Source organism: Artibeus jamaicensis, unplaced genomic scaffold, assembly GCF_021234435.1.
Source record: "Artibeus jamaicensis isolate MK-2021 breed Jamaican fruit bat unplaced genomic scaffold, CSHL_Jam_final scaffold_537, whole genome shotgun sequence".
Lineage (NCBI taxonomy): Eukaryota > Metazoa > Chordata > Mammalia > Chiroptera > Phyllostomidae > Artibeus > Artibeus jamaicensis.
In genome coordinates this window covers 15859015-15873460 of record NW_026522047.1, presented here as the reverse complement: position 1 = coordinate 15873460, position 14446 = coordinate 15859015, and the positions used below count along the sequence as shown (strand labels likewise).

Below are 14446 nucleotides of genomic sequence, written 5' to 3'. Positions count from 1 at the left end.
CCATAAAAGTATGTGTTTGGAAAGAACTGGGCTGCGTGAAAAACATTACGATACTGAAGGCACCACGTTCTCCTTGCATCGTGTTCTGAAGAGGTCGCAGCGTGTGGCTTGGGAAATACTGCAAACTCCATTACGTCCAAGTCATACATACAAACCTCAGAAACTCAGATGTTAAACAGCACAATTCTCAGCGTCCGGACAGGGCACATTTCAGAAAGATCCGTGACCCACCACGGCCTGGGGAGAAACAGAGCCGCTGGGGGCGGGGCCAGACTCATCAGGACACACAGCTATCACCCAGTTTCCTCTCCACTAAAGTGACATTAAAAATGAAGCGGGGAGTGTGCAGAGCACTCAAGCACCTGTGACATATCATTATGGAAGGATATTTCCAGGAATCCTAAGTCACCATTACTGCTTTCAGTTGTAAAAAAAAAAAGGGCAAGGAAGAAGAAAAAAATAACTGTTCAATGAAAAAGAAATATGTGCATGCCACAATTTAGCAGTGGCTAAAATCAACTAGAAATCAGTTTTTATTTCACAACAAGAGTTAATAAAACTATTTTTAAAAAACACAAGAAGGAACAGAAGTCAGAATAAAGTATAAACCAGAATGAACTACCTCCTACCCCCAGTTACAAGGCACAGTGGGGCCCAAGGCCAAGTATTTATTTGCAGACACTGAAAAAAAAAGTTGTCATGGTTCAAGCTAACATAGCGCAGGCCCAAGTTTTACACTAATGGTCACAGGATCCTCTAAGTGCCGTTTCTTAGACAAGCAGTCTCTTCTTTTATGGAGCTAACAGTTCATTCGAAAGGCCTAAACCAATCAAGCTCCTTTACTTTTTAAGCGATGGAACCTCCTAACAGAGGAAAACAGGACTTTGAAAGAAATATTTCAGGAAAAGGTGAAGCTAGGGAGTTTCAGGAAAATGTGTGATAAAATTCCATGGCTTTTCCAAAACAATAAAAACTAGTTTCCCAAGCCCCAAACACAAAGGCAGAGCAGAAAATAAAAGTGTGTTCTCGAATTACACTATTCCTAAGGGAAACACACTTTCACTTATTAGTTCAATGACTGTTTTCTCTATAGGGTTATTTTATTTACCGAAAAGAGACAAAATAGACTGAATAACCCCCAAATGTGTCTGTCTGTGTATCCTACAGAAACATACAGCTTTATGGAGAAAATTTAACTGCCTTAAATAAACATTTAGTTACCTGAAAAGAAGATTTTCAACAATGAAACAACAGACAAAGACACATAACAAAACAGCATTCGTCTAACCAGAGAGCATACAAAATGAGAGCCCAAAGAGAGAAAGGTCATAGGCTAAGAGAGAAAAATATATGGCTCAGATATTAAATAAGATTCTGATCTATTAGCATCAATGTGAAGACAAGACACACCTTTCACGCAGGCTGCCTAGAAGGGCAGCGTCCCCGCACCTCTGGCTGCCATCCTCCTGCTCATAACCAGAATCTAGGAAGGTAATATATGCCCACAGAAACGCCGGCCTGGCCTTCGCCCAAGTCAGTGACTTCAACTGCTCCACATTAATAACAAAAGCTGTACAGAGTGGACAGGCAGGCAGGGAGGAAGAGATGAAAGACTGGTGGAGACTTCTAAGAGCAAATCTATCTCCTATTAATGAAACTGGCTGAGCACTGTTCGGAAACAGCCTCCTCAATGGAAGAGATCAGTTCTCTTCGTAAAGCCTAGAGCTCTCCCATGCCGTGTTTTTAAAGTCTGCATTAAACTCTAACAACAAAAAGTGGGGGGTTGGGGGGTTTGCATTGGAATAGACCGTGGTCATCACAGAGATGTGTATGCCAGGGACTGCTCTGATCACTTCACACAAATGGACACAAGGGATCTCCACTCGCCCAAAGAGGTAAGTGCCATCAGCCTCAGTTTACAGATCAGGAAACTGAGGCACTGAGCATAAAAGTGGCTTTTCCAAGATCACGGAGGTAGTACAGTTGAACCCAGGCTCTCTGGCTCTGGAGGCCAAGGGCTTAACCATGACACCAGGCGGCCCCACACTGACTGCTGCTAGTGCACGCAGCCCCGTCTGCCTAAACCTCAGGGACGTCTCAGTCACTGCGCCAGCACGACATCTTGTGGCTGCTGCCACGAGTGGAGTGGGAGGGCAGACAGCTACCTGACACTGGGTGTGTGTTTTCCATCAGCCCCTCCATAAAAGATAAATGCTCTCATCAATCATGTGCTATCAGCCTTATTATGATTATTCCCATTTTACAGATGAAAAATGGAGATTCCAAGGGGTTAAGTAACTTGGTGAACGTGAACCTGGGTCTGTTCCTGTCCTTCCAGAAAGCATCCCACCTCCCCAGTCAAGGTGCCTCCCCAGAGTGGGTGACCCATCCGAATGCCAGAGAGAAGCTCCCGCATTGGAGCTAATTGTTTCACAGACACCTGCTGCCTGAACGACTGGAAAGAACAGGGAGAGGGAGGGAAGAAAGGTCAGTGAAATTCCAACACAACAGAAAATAAAAAACCCTCCCAAACCGCACAAACGTCCCAATTAGGTCACAGAAACGACAGAAAGCAGGTTCGGGGTGCGCACACTCAGCGCCGCTACAGAGACCTGAGCTGTAAATACAACCGTGTGTTTCTGAGGCACGGAAACTCAGCTTCTGAGAACCGTATCACCTTCCAAATGCACCAGAGGAACGCGCTATTAAACAAAAATTCTGTGGCCCAATTCCTTTTAAACTCAAAAGCCCTTTTATGATAATCATCCTCTAATTTACTTTCTAAGCCTCTGAATACCCAAAATCAGGTATAATCTATTTTACAAACCTAATGAGGTACATAATAACCCAAATGATCTCACATAGGTTTTGGAATCTTGTTCTGCTTTAAAACCGAAGAAATGGACCATTACAGATTGCTAAGTTGCCTATCGCATCAACAAATAAATTAATTAGTGTCTACATCTAGGCTAAGAATTTCTTGAAATAAACAGAATAATAAGGATCAAAGCCTGATGATGAAAATAAGGAAGTATCATTAGACTGTGACTCAGAAAACACACCGACCCGAGGCTTTAGGATTCAATCTCCTCATTTTGTGGCCAAGAAAACTAAGCCCCAGGAAGTAAATAATCTTTTTTAGGTCTTCACTAGAACCAGTGGAGAGTTTTTTGTTCTTTTTTATCCTCATCTGAGAACATGCCCATTGATACTAGAGAGAGGGGAAGGGAGGGAGGGAGAGAAACACTGATGACAGAGAGAAACATCGATTTTTTGCCTCTTGCATGCACCCCAACGGGGACTCAAATCCACAACTGAGGTATGTGCCCTCAGTGGAATCAAACCTACAACCTCTCGGTGCCTGGGACAACGTTGCAACCAACCGAAGCACACACCAGCCAGGGCTATTACTAAAACCAGTGGAAGAAACAAAACTAGAACCCATTGCATAAACATCCAATTTGGTGGGTGCTTCGTGGTCCAGAGTCAGCTCCCTCTAATGATGGAAGATAACCAGTAACATAGGCTCTGAAAGAGCAGGAATCATGTCACAGTTCTTGTTTCTAAGGTCCTACAAATTACCTTCCTTAATAAATAGTACTACTTCTCCCTGTGTTGGGAGGAGGGGGTCAGAGGTGGTGGAGCAGGCTACCTCTTATTTCGTTTCTGCCCTGTGTAGCTTGGCAGGTAGATCCTAGGATCTCAGCACACAGCTGTGCAAAATCAGTCACCCATACAAGACCCGGATGTAGTGTCTTAAGGCCCTGCTATGAACGGACCCAGGAACAGAAAGCACAAGGCATTTGCAAAACATTCATCTGTCCAGGTTAAGAGTCCTCTGCCCCCAAAGGAATACATTGCACTTCCTGACCTCTAAGGCTTCTTCCAATATTAAATGTTACTATTCTGTCTGGTCCTTACATTTATAACTTCACACAAAAATATTTTAGTAAGCCCCTTCTGATCTGCCTCTTTGTTTGGTGGGGTACTGTGAACCTTACATGTGAACGAGAAGTCCCCGCCCCAACCTGCCCCAGTGAGCAAGGCAGGGAATGGGAAAGCTTTTCCCTGTGGGCACCGAATCCTTACTTCCTTCCCGAATCCTACTTCTTCCAGAAAAGCTCCTTGGGTCTGGGGGTATCAGGCCCATGGCACTTCTAGTCTGACTCCTGGATCAGGCCCAAGGCTGGCCTGTCCCATCAACAATTCTGTTGCCAGGTTGTGCGCTGCAGACAGGCTGCCTCTGGCTGGTATCAGGTGAGACCTGAGCAGAAGAGGCCCCTCGTCAGAGCTGGTCCACAGCGGGGTCAGCCAGGAGTGGGGAGCTGGTCCGAGGCCAGAGGCACAGGTCAGAGAGAGGCCAGGGCCACAGGGAGGCCAGCCTACAGCGGGAGCCCTGGGGTGTAATCTAAAACTTGAGGAGGCAGTTGAGAAAGAAATGCTTCGACAAGGAAAGAATAGGAGAGATATGGAGACTAGAAAAACGAGTGTCAGTACCAGGGGAGAGAGAGTACCTCAGAAAGTCCAACTGTCTCCAAAAAGCCAGTGTTACTGACTTCTAAGTGAGTCAAAATAACACGCATTTACCGTGTCTGTGAGCTACACGGGACCTTATCAATTGCTGTTCGGCACAGTTTTGCAGCCACTACAAGTGTGTCAAGAAAAAGAAAGGCCAGGACATAGAATGTTCATTATGAAGGAAAGAACCAGAACTGATACTATGTACTTGCCTAGAACTCAACTGATCACCTTCATGTGTACTTCCTGCTCTGATTCTCAAAGCGACGTCATGACATTTGAAGAGATTGAGACTTGAGAGGTGGGTGCGATTGTCCAAGATGCTCAGACCACCCATGGCTTGTCTTCGGGTCCCCCTGGGGCTCTCCGCCCGCCACCAAGTCTCTAAAATGGCTTTCCCTCCACACCCACCTTTTACGAGAAATAAAACTTATTCCTTATTCATTTTTAATTCTTTTTCAATTTTATTTAACTTCCAGCACTGAAATAGGTTGCAGGCTGAATAGCGATGAACCATGTGCGGACATGCGGCACACCCTTGTCCCCGGTACTACGAAGGCTGCAGACATGTGATGGGTTAAACGAACTTGGGGGCTGGTGTGGAAACTTTACCACCACGTATGCTATACTATTGTTTCTGTAGGCAGCTCTGTTCCAAGTTCCAGTCAACGTACTGAAAAAGAGATCTTTTGGAACACAGGAACAGGGCCTAAAAATAATCACCCCTGCAAACTTGAGGAATGTCTTGGATTTCACTTGGCTTTTTCATTTCATTTAAATACACACAGACGCACACAGAGCGCGTTTCACAGAGCTGCAGGGCCAGTATGAACAGCTAAGCATTTCAGGGCAACAGAAGAAATTTCATAAAACTCCCACATGCTGCGATTGTGGATAACATAAAGAAGTGGGAAAGTCCCCTCCCCACCCCCAAACTCTGCCAAGACATCTGACATGCCCCCGTCTGCCAGGACTCCACGGTCACTCACGTCAGAGTCCGCTTTTCAGATAAAGCAGCATAATGTTGGAATGATTCAAAAAGTTCAGAAAGGACGTCCGGCCCGAACAGTTAACTTTTCAAAGCCTCCAAAAGATCTGCTCTCAGAAAAATGTCTCCTGGCCAAGGGATTTCAAATACGAAAAGCAGAATAGCAGCTTTTCAGTTAGGAATTTTCAACAAACCATCAACATACATGGTTGAAAGTTTTGCCATGGAGAATTGAGGTGCTAGTTTTGAGAAGATAAAAAACATTCCAGATGACAGATTCAGAGACGAAGCACAGAATAGTGGTGATTACTGGCTATTAAAAGGGCACAGGTGACCAGACACCTGGATGAATTCAATTAATAAGTTCTCCCGATGCTTTCTGATTTGTGAAAAATGGATTGACTCCTAACTTTCCAGAAACATTCCTGTTCTGTAGGTTCAGAGGTCTCTGAATTATGCTTAATCCTCACCAAACAAAAACAAAGAGCAAGAACAGTCTGATGTAATTGCAACATGACACTCAAATGACAGTGCTAACAGAACTTGCCCCCCGGATCTCACCTCAAACCCTGCGGACCCTGCGGACCCCGTGGCTCAGCATCCTGCCATTTTCTCTCACATCCTCACTCAGCACAGTCCTTCCAGCAGAACCCTCAGACAGACGGACGGACTAAGAGCGATAGGGATCAAAACACAAAGCAGCTTACACGCCTGAGAAACTCAGAGTTGCCCAATTTCAGTCCCAAAGCGTCTCAGTCTGCCGATCCTATAATTTTTCAGGAAGGACAACATAAACCTGTTTAAAGCTGTTTGCAATCAAAAGGTACAAAGTGTGAGAACCAAATTTCGCTTAGTTATTGAGATAGGTCTTAAAATAACCACAAGCAGCTAATATTTAATACGGTGTTCTTACTCTCTGTGAGAATGCTCAGTAAGATACAAAACGCCCTTATAAAACATAACCTGCAGTGGAAAGACCTCATCATTATCTCGATTACCTAGATACAAAAAGCAAGGTTTTTTTTGTTTTTTTGTGAAAAAAAGCAGAGTATTTTTACTTCGCCCTCTGCCATTTCCTTTTAGGCACACACACTCAAAATAGTCTCCTATGAAGCCCACAGAACTGCACCAGACACCCAGCCATAGCCTGGTGAGTCTGCTCTGTTCTTCATCTGGGAGACGCTCAGCACCCATGTTAAATTCCTTTTTTTAGGGGTGCTACCCTTTACTTTTCCTGTGTTATATCCTTTGCTCTCCCTTATCTGTTTTCATAAGGCCATGTTTCCTTTTTTGAGTGGCCTGAAAGTAGACATACTTGCTTGACCTGCAAACGAACTTGAAACAGAGAAGCCTACAGTCCCACAATCAATATTCCCTCAAATACTTGCCTTCTTTCTTTTTTATATCCACTGATTCCCCGGGGTCATAGCTTCTTCAGGCGCAAACGAGTGCTGGTGTGTGATGGAAGGGAGGTGGGCGGGGAGCAGCAGGGGACACGACACGCCGATGACCCCTAACTTCCCTCCCAACCCCCAACTTCTACTATTTGCTGGTGTCTCTGGTCTGTCTCTATCCCAGACGTGAACTCCCGTAGAGCAGTGGTTCTCAGGCAGGGGGAGGGGGCCTCTGTCTGGAGACAGTTCGGGTTGTCAGAGCTGAGGGCAGGGTGAGCTGCCGGCACCCAGTGGGTAGGAACCAACGTTGCTGCTAACCAAACATCGGGCAGCACACCCAGGCAGCCCCGAAGAAGGACCACCCGGGTCAGCCAACCGTGCCAAGGCTGAGAATGCCTGCCACAAGTCACAAACCTGGGAAACCAAATGATTCGTTGTCTTCAGAAAATTGTGCGTGCCATTTTCCAAAATACTTATCACAACCTTTCCTTTTCCTACACAGGCAGCTCAGGGGTTTCAACTCCTGAAAGGGAAGCAGAAAGCAACAGGACTTATTCACAGCTCCTTCTCCTCCCCAGCCCCTCCTGAATGACGGTGCTGGGGGGCACGAAGAGGACACCAGGGTCCCCGCCCTCCAGGGGCCACCATCCGTGAAAGAGACAGCAATGGACAGAGCAGGCAGAACTTGGATAAAGCAAACTGCAGCGAGGCTGCAAAGGCCCGCAGGGTCTTTACGGACCCATTAGTTATCAAAACTGCATTTACTCAGCAGCTGTCACTAAGAAGAAGGCTTCACGAGTAAGTTTTTACATCGGTCAATCCAGCTAGAAAAGCTCAGTTGTATCAGCAGTTTTTTCTCTCTACCAAAACGATGAGGCTTTGCTCCTGAGCCAGGAGCGTCATCTCTGTCCTTCTAAGGGATTAGGTGGTCAAATGTCCCTCCAGGAAGACAAACAGTATTCCAGGTATTATTAGGTCTTCTGGTCCTGCAAGTCACTGGAGTTTTTGCAGGGAGAGGGGAGTGAAGAAGGTTTGGAGGGCGGCGCAATGAGCACGCAGTGGGAACCACCTGCCTTCTAGGGTGTTCTGGGATGTATCCAAGGGAATCGCATGCGTTTTCTTCCAGACCAAGACCCTTCTGAGAGTGAGTTACACCGGGACGACAGTATAAACCGGGACAAGTGTTCACCAAAGCCAATGACAGCTATGGCAACTTTGCTGAAGCACCGTCAGGGGACAAGGATGCCCTGGTGAACCTGGACAAGCTGCAGGTACCAAACCTAAGTTAGTATGACTCCCACTTTTTCAGTCAACAAAAAATCAGTTAGGGTCCAAAGGAAAGACATTCGGTACCCAGTATAAAATCAACGCAGAACACACCCAAGCAATCTGCAAAGCCTGAGCGAACTCTCTTTATGAAGCTCAAGTGTAAGATTCCCACAGCGGTGTGCATTAGGTGGGAGTCGGCCTCTTCTTTGCCGCACATAAAAAGCAAGGGGAACTACTAACAGCCTCTGGTCTTTACGCTTTTAACACACGGATCCTTCTAAGATACTGGTCCTCCAACCTGCACAAGCACGTTACTGGAACCTGCAGTCAGTCCCCACCCTCAGTTACAAATCATCTGACTTTACGGGTTTGTCACATTTAACCACATTCTAGTCCATGGACACTTCTCTCTGTATCAGGCAAGAGACGGCCTCAGCCACTCTCCCCTCGCAAGTTGTACTACCTACCAGCAAGGTGTATGGGTTCGTGGGCATTTGAGCAGAGCCGAGGTGTTACAACATTTCATCTAGAGAATCCTAGAAAACAGGATACCAAAGTCTATGGAAAATAAAAGCATATCCAGGAAGAAGGAGGTCAAGACTATCTTTTTCCTAACCCACAAATAAGGAAGTCTCTAAAGAAAACACAGTACTCATGAATGAAAAGCCAAATGAACACCATGTACTATTGCTCTGGGCACCTGCCGAATGCTGCACGCTGAGTTCACTGCCCGCAGGTGCAGTAAGAGGCTGAGGAGGTGGGGGCTCCCAGGAAGACCTCAGGTACAGCAGCAGCAACTGCGACAACACAGCCACGCTCTCCCTTTCATCTGAGCTTCTGAAAAGCAAGACAAAAACCCTGGGAAGGATGATACAACTTTTGCAAGTCAGAATGTTGGGTCACTCAATGTCTAGTTTAGCTGAGTGTTCTAGATTTGATCGAGAAAGAGACTTCCAACTGGAAATGGCAGCCCATCCTCAAAAGAGGGAGCAAAGGCCACTTTTAAATTTTCGCCTTATCCCCTCCTCCGCAGTCCAGGCCCTGACTACTGGTCATCTCCTATCTACACTCGGAGGTGGAGTCTCCAGGGAAGGAGAAAGGGTGAACCCCAGACAGGTAAGCTTGCATCGATTCAGGTAAGATCCCACCTTGCAGTTGTCAGGTCCATGAATTATTAGGACTTGGGGGGTAGGAGGGAGCAGCAATGGCTTACTGTATTTCCCAATGTCATGGCCACTATCCTAATATGTTTTTTTGATAAGTCTGGGATCAGAAAAATGCCATAAACAGAATACCTCTTCACTCTTCAAAACTGTGTGGGTAAAATGAAGAAATGTGAGTTGGATGGCACAGTGAAGGTGTGGCCAGTTTTTGAAAGGCCACCCTAAGGTTGACTATTAAGTGGCGGTAACCTGAAGGAAAGGTCTGGTGCCATTAGTCTTTGTTAGTCGAGTAATTATATTAATCACAAGGATGAAACTTGAGAATATGCTTATTAATTCTGTAGATGACAAAGTTAGATGACAGATGATGTTCAAAGTTCAAAGGACTATAATTCTGCATGCACAGCAGTGAGATGACATTCTAGTAGAGGCAGATGTGGCTCAGTTGGTTGGAGTGTCAGCCCATACACCAAAAGGCTGCAGGTTCAATCCCCAGTCAGGGTACATACCTAAGTTACAGGTTCAATGACTGGTTGGGATGCATATGAGAAGCAACCCAACAATGTTTTTCTCACATCAATGTCTGTCTCTCTGTCTCTCTCCTTCCCCTTCCTCTCTCTCTAAAAATCAATAAACATTTAAAACTTTTTTAAAATACAGATAGATATTGAATCTCATATTTAAGTATAAGCATAAACTGTAAAAACAAATGCTGGAGACCTGGCTTAACAATACTCTCATAGTGAGGAGTAACACGGCCGTTTAAAAAAACTGATTTAACCCTCAGCCGAATTACTAAAATTAAATAACCAAACTGAGGGAACAGACAGTCCACTAGGCATGAACCAAACCACATATGGAGAACCCAGTTAAATTCTGGAAGCAGCATTGTAAGAGGAAAATAATTATCTGAGAAAGACCAGGTCGATTAGGAGTATAGAAGTCATATCACAGGAGAAAGTGTTAGGAGGTTGGGCACTCTGTGCTCTATTTAAAAGGCTATAGAGGGACAGTCCCCTCAACATGTCCCTCAACAAACTCCCATCTGTCAGCAGCCCCCTCAAATGTAGATGCAACACTCCAGATCTAGCTGGACAGAAGGAAATCAGAGGAAACACTACCTCTCTGGTGTTGGGCATTCTGCTCGCACAGCCTAAAATGGAAGTAGGCCTTCGGGCGACTGCATTGCACAGACGACTCACAACAAACTCAGACCAAGCCTGAACCATCACTGTGTCCCGTGAAGACGGTTACCGGCTAATGACCTTGGTGGTTATTGGCCCTGGACGTCACATTACAGGTTTGTTTGCTCAACATCTGTCTCTACCCATTAATCTAGAAGCCCTGTGAATACAGGAGTCTTGTCTTGTCCACTGCTGAATGTCCAGCACCAAGAACAAGTCCAGATCTAGAGCAGACAGTCAATAAGTGCCTGTTGAATAAATGAATGACCAGTACACAACACAAAAAGGCTGTAATGGAGATACAAGATAAAAGGGCAAGAGACACCTTCCGAATAACTAGAGCTGTTCAACCACAGAACCAGCTGCTTCTTGAAGACTTTGTTCTCTATCACTGAAACTACTGAAGTAGATGTTGGGTGACTAGGAAGTCTGCATTTTCTAGATGCCTGAACTAGGTAACCTCAAGTATTTTTGAGACTTGATGATTCCCCATAGAAATGAGTCCCATATTATCAATGGGATGGCAGGGATGTCCCATTCGACATGGAAATCTCTTTTTACAGCATCTGTTCTGTACAGGGCAGTTTGCACGCCCCCTGCCAGATCCACTCTCCGCGAGTTCCATCCCACTCTGAGCTTGGGGAGGCTGGACCTCGAAGGACCAGGCCAGACTCTTGCTCTTCAGCTTTCGACTGGGTTTGGCCACAGGGGATGGAGGGCAAGGAGCCTAGGGTCAGGGAGAGACTGCCCGGCTGCGCCCCTGTGTGTTCTCGATGGACCCCATGCCCCTTGTCCGGAGACCTCAGCTTCTGCCAGGCAGCCATTTCTACACAGTCCCTCTCCTGGCATTTGGTGACAATCTCTCGTTTTTCCTCTTTCACTTTAGGTGCTGGGCCCTGCCCACTCCTCTTACTTGCCCTTATATTATGCTTCCTGGGCTCTATATTTTGGTAAGCTGTCCTTTGCTGAAACCTTCCTCAAATTATCCAACTTGAATGTTGCTACCTGCTCCCCACCAGGTCCCTGACCAATGTCCCACCTAGGCAGGTGTTCATCCAGTTTTCTGTTCAAACACGTTCTAGGATAGAGCTCCTTGGGGTTCAGCTCCCTGGGTACAGCCGACTGTAATTCTTGTTCGTTAGTGTTAGTACAACTAGGACAGTAACACCAGGCCTTTCACTTATCTGAAGCACGTTTCCAAAACCAGCCACCCCGGTGAAGCCAGACAGCCCAACATACAGCTTACAGTCCGCCTCGTGTCAAGGAGCAGCTGGGCGTCCTGTGCATTCTCCAAGAGCCGTTTCCCAGTGTAGCGAGCAACTCGGCTTCCCATCCAAACGTTCCCTCAGACACAGGAAGCAGCGTCAGGGTATCTCGCAACAGTATCAGATCGGGGACACCAACGGCAGCTATCAGGAAACCATGTCCAAGTTCTGTCTCCAGATGCAGGTTTGTGAAAGAACAAATGCCACCAAACTTCTCCTTTTCGTCTTTTATGATTGAGACGTATCTTTTGTGGCAAGCGCTAGAGCAATAGGACATATTCACCCTGCATTGAATTTTATCTTATAAAGAATGTATCCAGTGGGAAGAGACTATCTTTTCTCATTGCCAAATGAGTGGTATAAAATGAGTGAAAATGTTCTGTAAAGTTCAATGTGTCTTTACGTGGCCCAGGGACATGACAAAGCATTAAGCAAACAAAAGACCAGGTGTGAGAAGTACACATAAAACCACATGAATTTAGACAAAGGAAGATAAAGACATCTCTATGTATTATTCCATAAAAAGGAACCGAATTTTGACAATGGCACAAAATATGAAGAAAAACTTCCTTAGGAATCTACTGCCAAGAGTAATTACTTATGCACTATAATTAAAATATTTTAATTGTACATATTTATAGAAATTTGGCACATATTTGGCAACTTCAGAGAGGTAAGAGTGGAAAAGATAAAAGTGAAAGTCATAAAGCTTTTTCAATTCCTACTGCAACAAGTTTTCAGACTGTTAAAATATCTAAGTTTTAGACAATCACAAGGTGATGGAGTAGCATCATCTACTCCAAAAACAGCACAGTCCTGTTTTGGGGACAACTGGTCAGGATGAAAACAGAAACTAAGAGAACCCCAAGAGTCTGGTGCTCACCTTTTCCAGCACTGGGCTGCGGTCTGGCCCTTTCTCTGATGTTTGACCACATATCAGCACTAGAATACACAAAAATCTCTGTCATGGAGTAGAAGCCCTGTTCACTCTTTCTTCTTCTAAAAACAGGACTTACCAGCACATCTTTCTCCCTTCTCAATGCCCTATACGGATGTGACTAAAAACACCAGTCCAGAACCAAAGGCCACGCTGCACTCAAGAGGAGCAGTTTGTGAATGGCCCATCGCGGGAACTGATAGACCCTCACCTGGATTTGCAATCCTACCACCTGACTAAGGGCAGATCCAAACAAAGCTTCAAAAAGAAGGAAGTTGTACCCTCAAGCCCTTGCACTTACAGTAGAACGTGTAACAGTCTGTTTTACTAAGGCTTCAGTGTAACTGGCACTCACTCCTCGGGAAGGCAGAAGAAAAAACAAAACCTTTGCTGACATCCAAACACGACCCATCCCATATAAAAGGGAGAAGCCACAGCTCAGGGCTCTCCTGCAGAGAGGCCCCTGCACACGCTCTCCTCGAGTGGCCCACATGTGTTCTCACTCCCTTCTCAACTTGGGGCTTTTGCGTGTATTTATAAATACATACTATAGAAATTCCTTTCTAAAAACCCTGAAAAATTTCCCAGCCCTGCTACCGGATATTGAGTCCAGTTCCACAAATATTTATTGCGCTCCAACTGTGGGCCAGACACTAGATGGCTGTGCTAATAATGAGAAGGCAGGTTTTTCCAAAACGAGTTATCCTCCTTAATTCCTGAGACAGTTTTTTGGCATCCGACAAGATATCAATTACAGCCTCACCTTTAGGACACCTAGGTAACCTCCAATGATCTCATTCATTACTTTAAAAACTACATATTGATTTTTGATTTTTGGCTATTTATAAGACTACTTCTGATGGCAACAGAAATGCCCTTGTCTCATGTATTCAAATCTGAAGTGAGAGGCAGATATAAAATAGCCCAAAGCAGAACTGTGAGAATCTGAAGGAAGAGACATCACTTATTACTGGTAGGATCAAGGGAAAAATTCAGAAAGCTGCATTTGAAATAATCCTCAAAAAAAAAAAAAAAAGCAAAGACCCAGCAGCATGGGGCTGGAACACAGAGAGGTAAGAGAAAGGAGCCAGGAAAATCACAGAAGGCCTTGAAGACTGTAAATTTTTAATTCGAAAATAAATTGAACCCATTTTGGATAAACAAACTGATACATCCATATGATGGAACGGCCATCACAAGGCGTGGGGTTCTGAAAGACGCTGTGACATGGAGGGAAGGACGCTGAAAAATGTTACACCAAGTGAAAGACGTCAGACCCAAAAGGCCAAACACTGTATGCCATGATATGAAATATCCAGAAGAGGCAAATCCACGTAGACAGAACGTAGATTGGTAACTGCCTGAGGCTGATGGAGGGGTCTGTGGAGGGGACATGAGGAGTGACTGCTAATGCACATGCGGCTTCTTTGGGGGGGGTGATAAAAATGCTCTGGAATTAGAAAGCAGAGATGGACGTATAGTAAAAGAGCAAACTTTATAGTGACTTACAGCTCAACAAAGCTATTATAAAAAAACAAATTAATCCACTTTAACATTTATGTTTATAAAGAATTTGAAGAGCTAGGCTGTTTTGTCCTATACATTTTTTCCACTTAGACATACACATTTACTATGCATAGAGAATACCACATACATTCTGAACATGGGACATGATGATAACTTGAACTTTATTTTAAGTGTTTAGGATTCATTGCCTTAGAACTTTCC

The 14446-nt window shown here is 45.1% G+C and overlaps 1 protein-coding gene across 9 annotated transcripts in view; it reads right to left on the bottom strand.

Moving 5' to 3' along the window:
- The window catches only part of GAB1 (GRB2 associated binding protein 1), a 111405-nt gene that overhangs the window by 65137 nt on the left and 31822 nt on the right, over nt 1–14446 (bottom strand). Inside the window, exon 1 of one of the 9 annotated variants that reach the window (XM_037162344.2) lies at nt 11763–11947. The exons of the other annotated variants lie outside the window; for them this stretch is intronic. Within the exon in view, the coding sequence (XP_037018239.2) occupies nt 11763–11849 (87 nt within the window). The 5' untranslated portion in view covers nt 11850–11947. Of the gene's footprint in view, nt 1–11762; nt 11948–14446 lie in introns of those variants that run through there. 9 annotated transcript variants of the gene reach the window in all.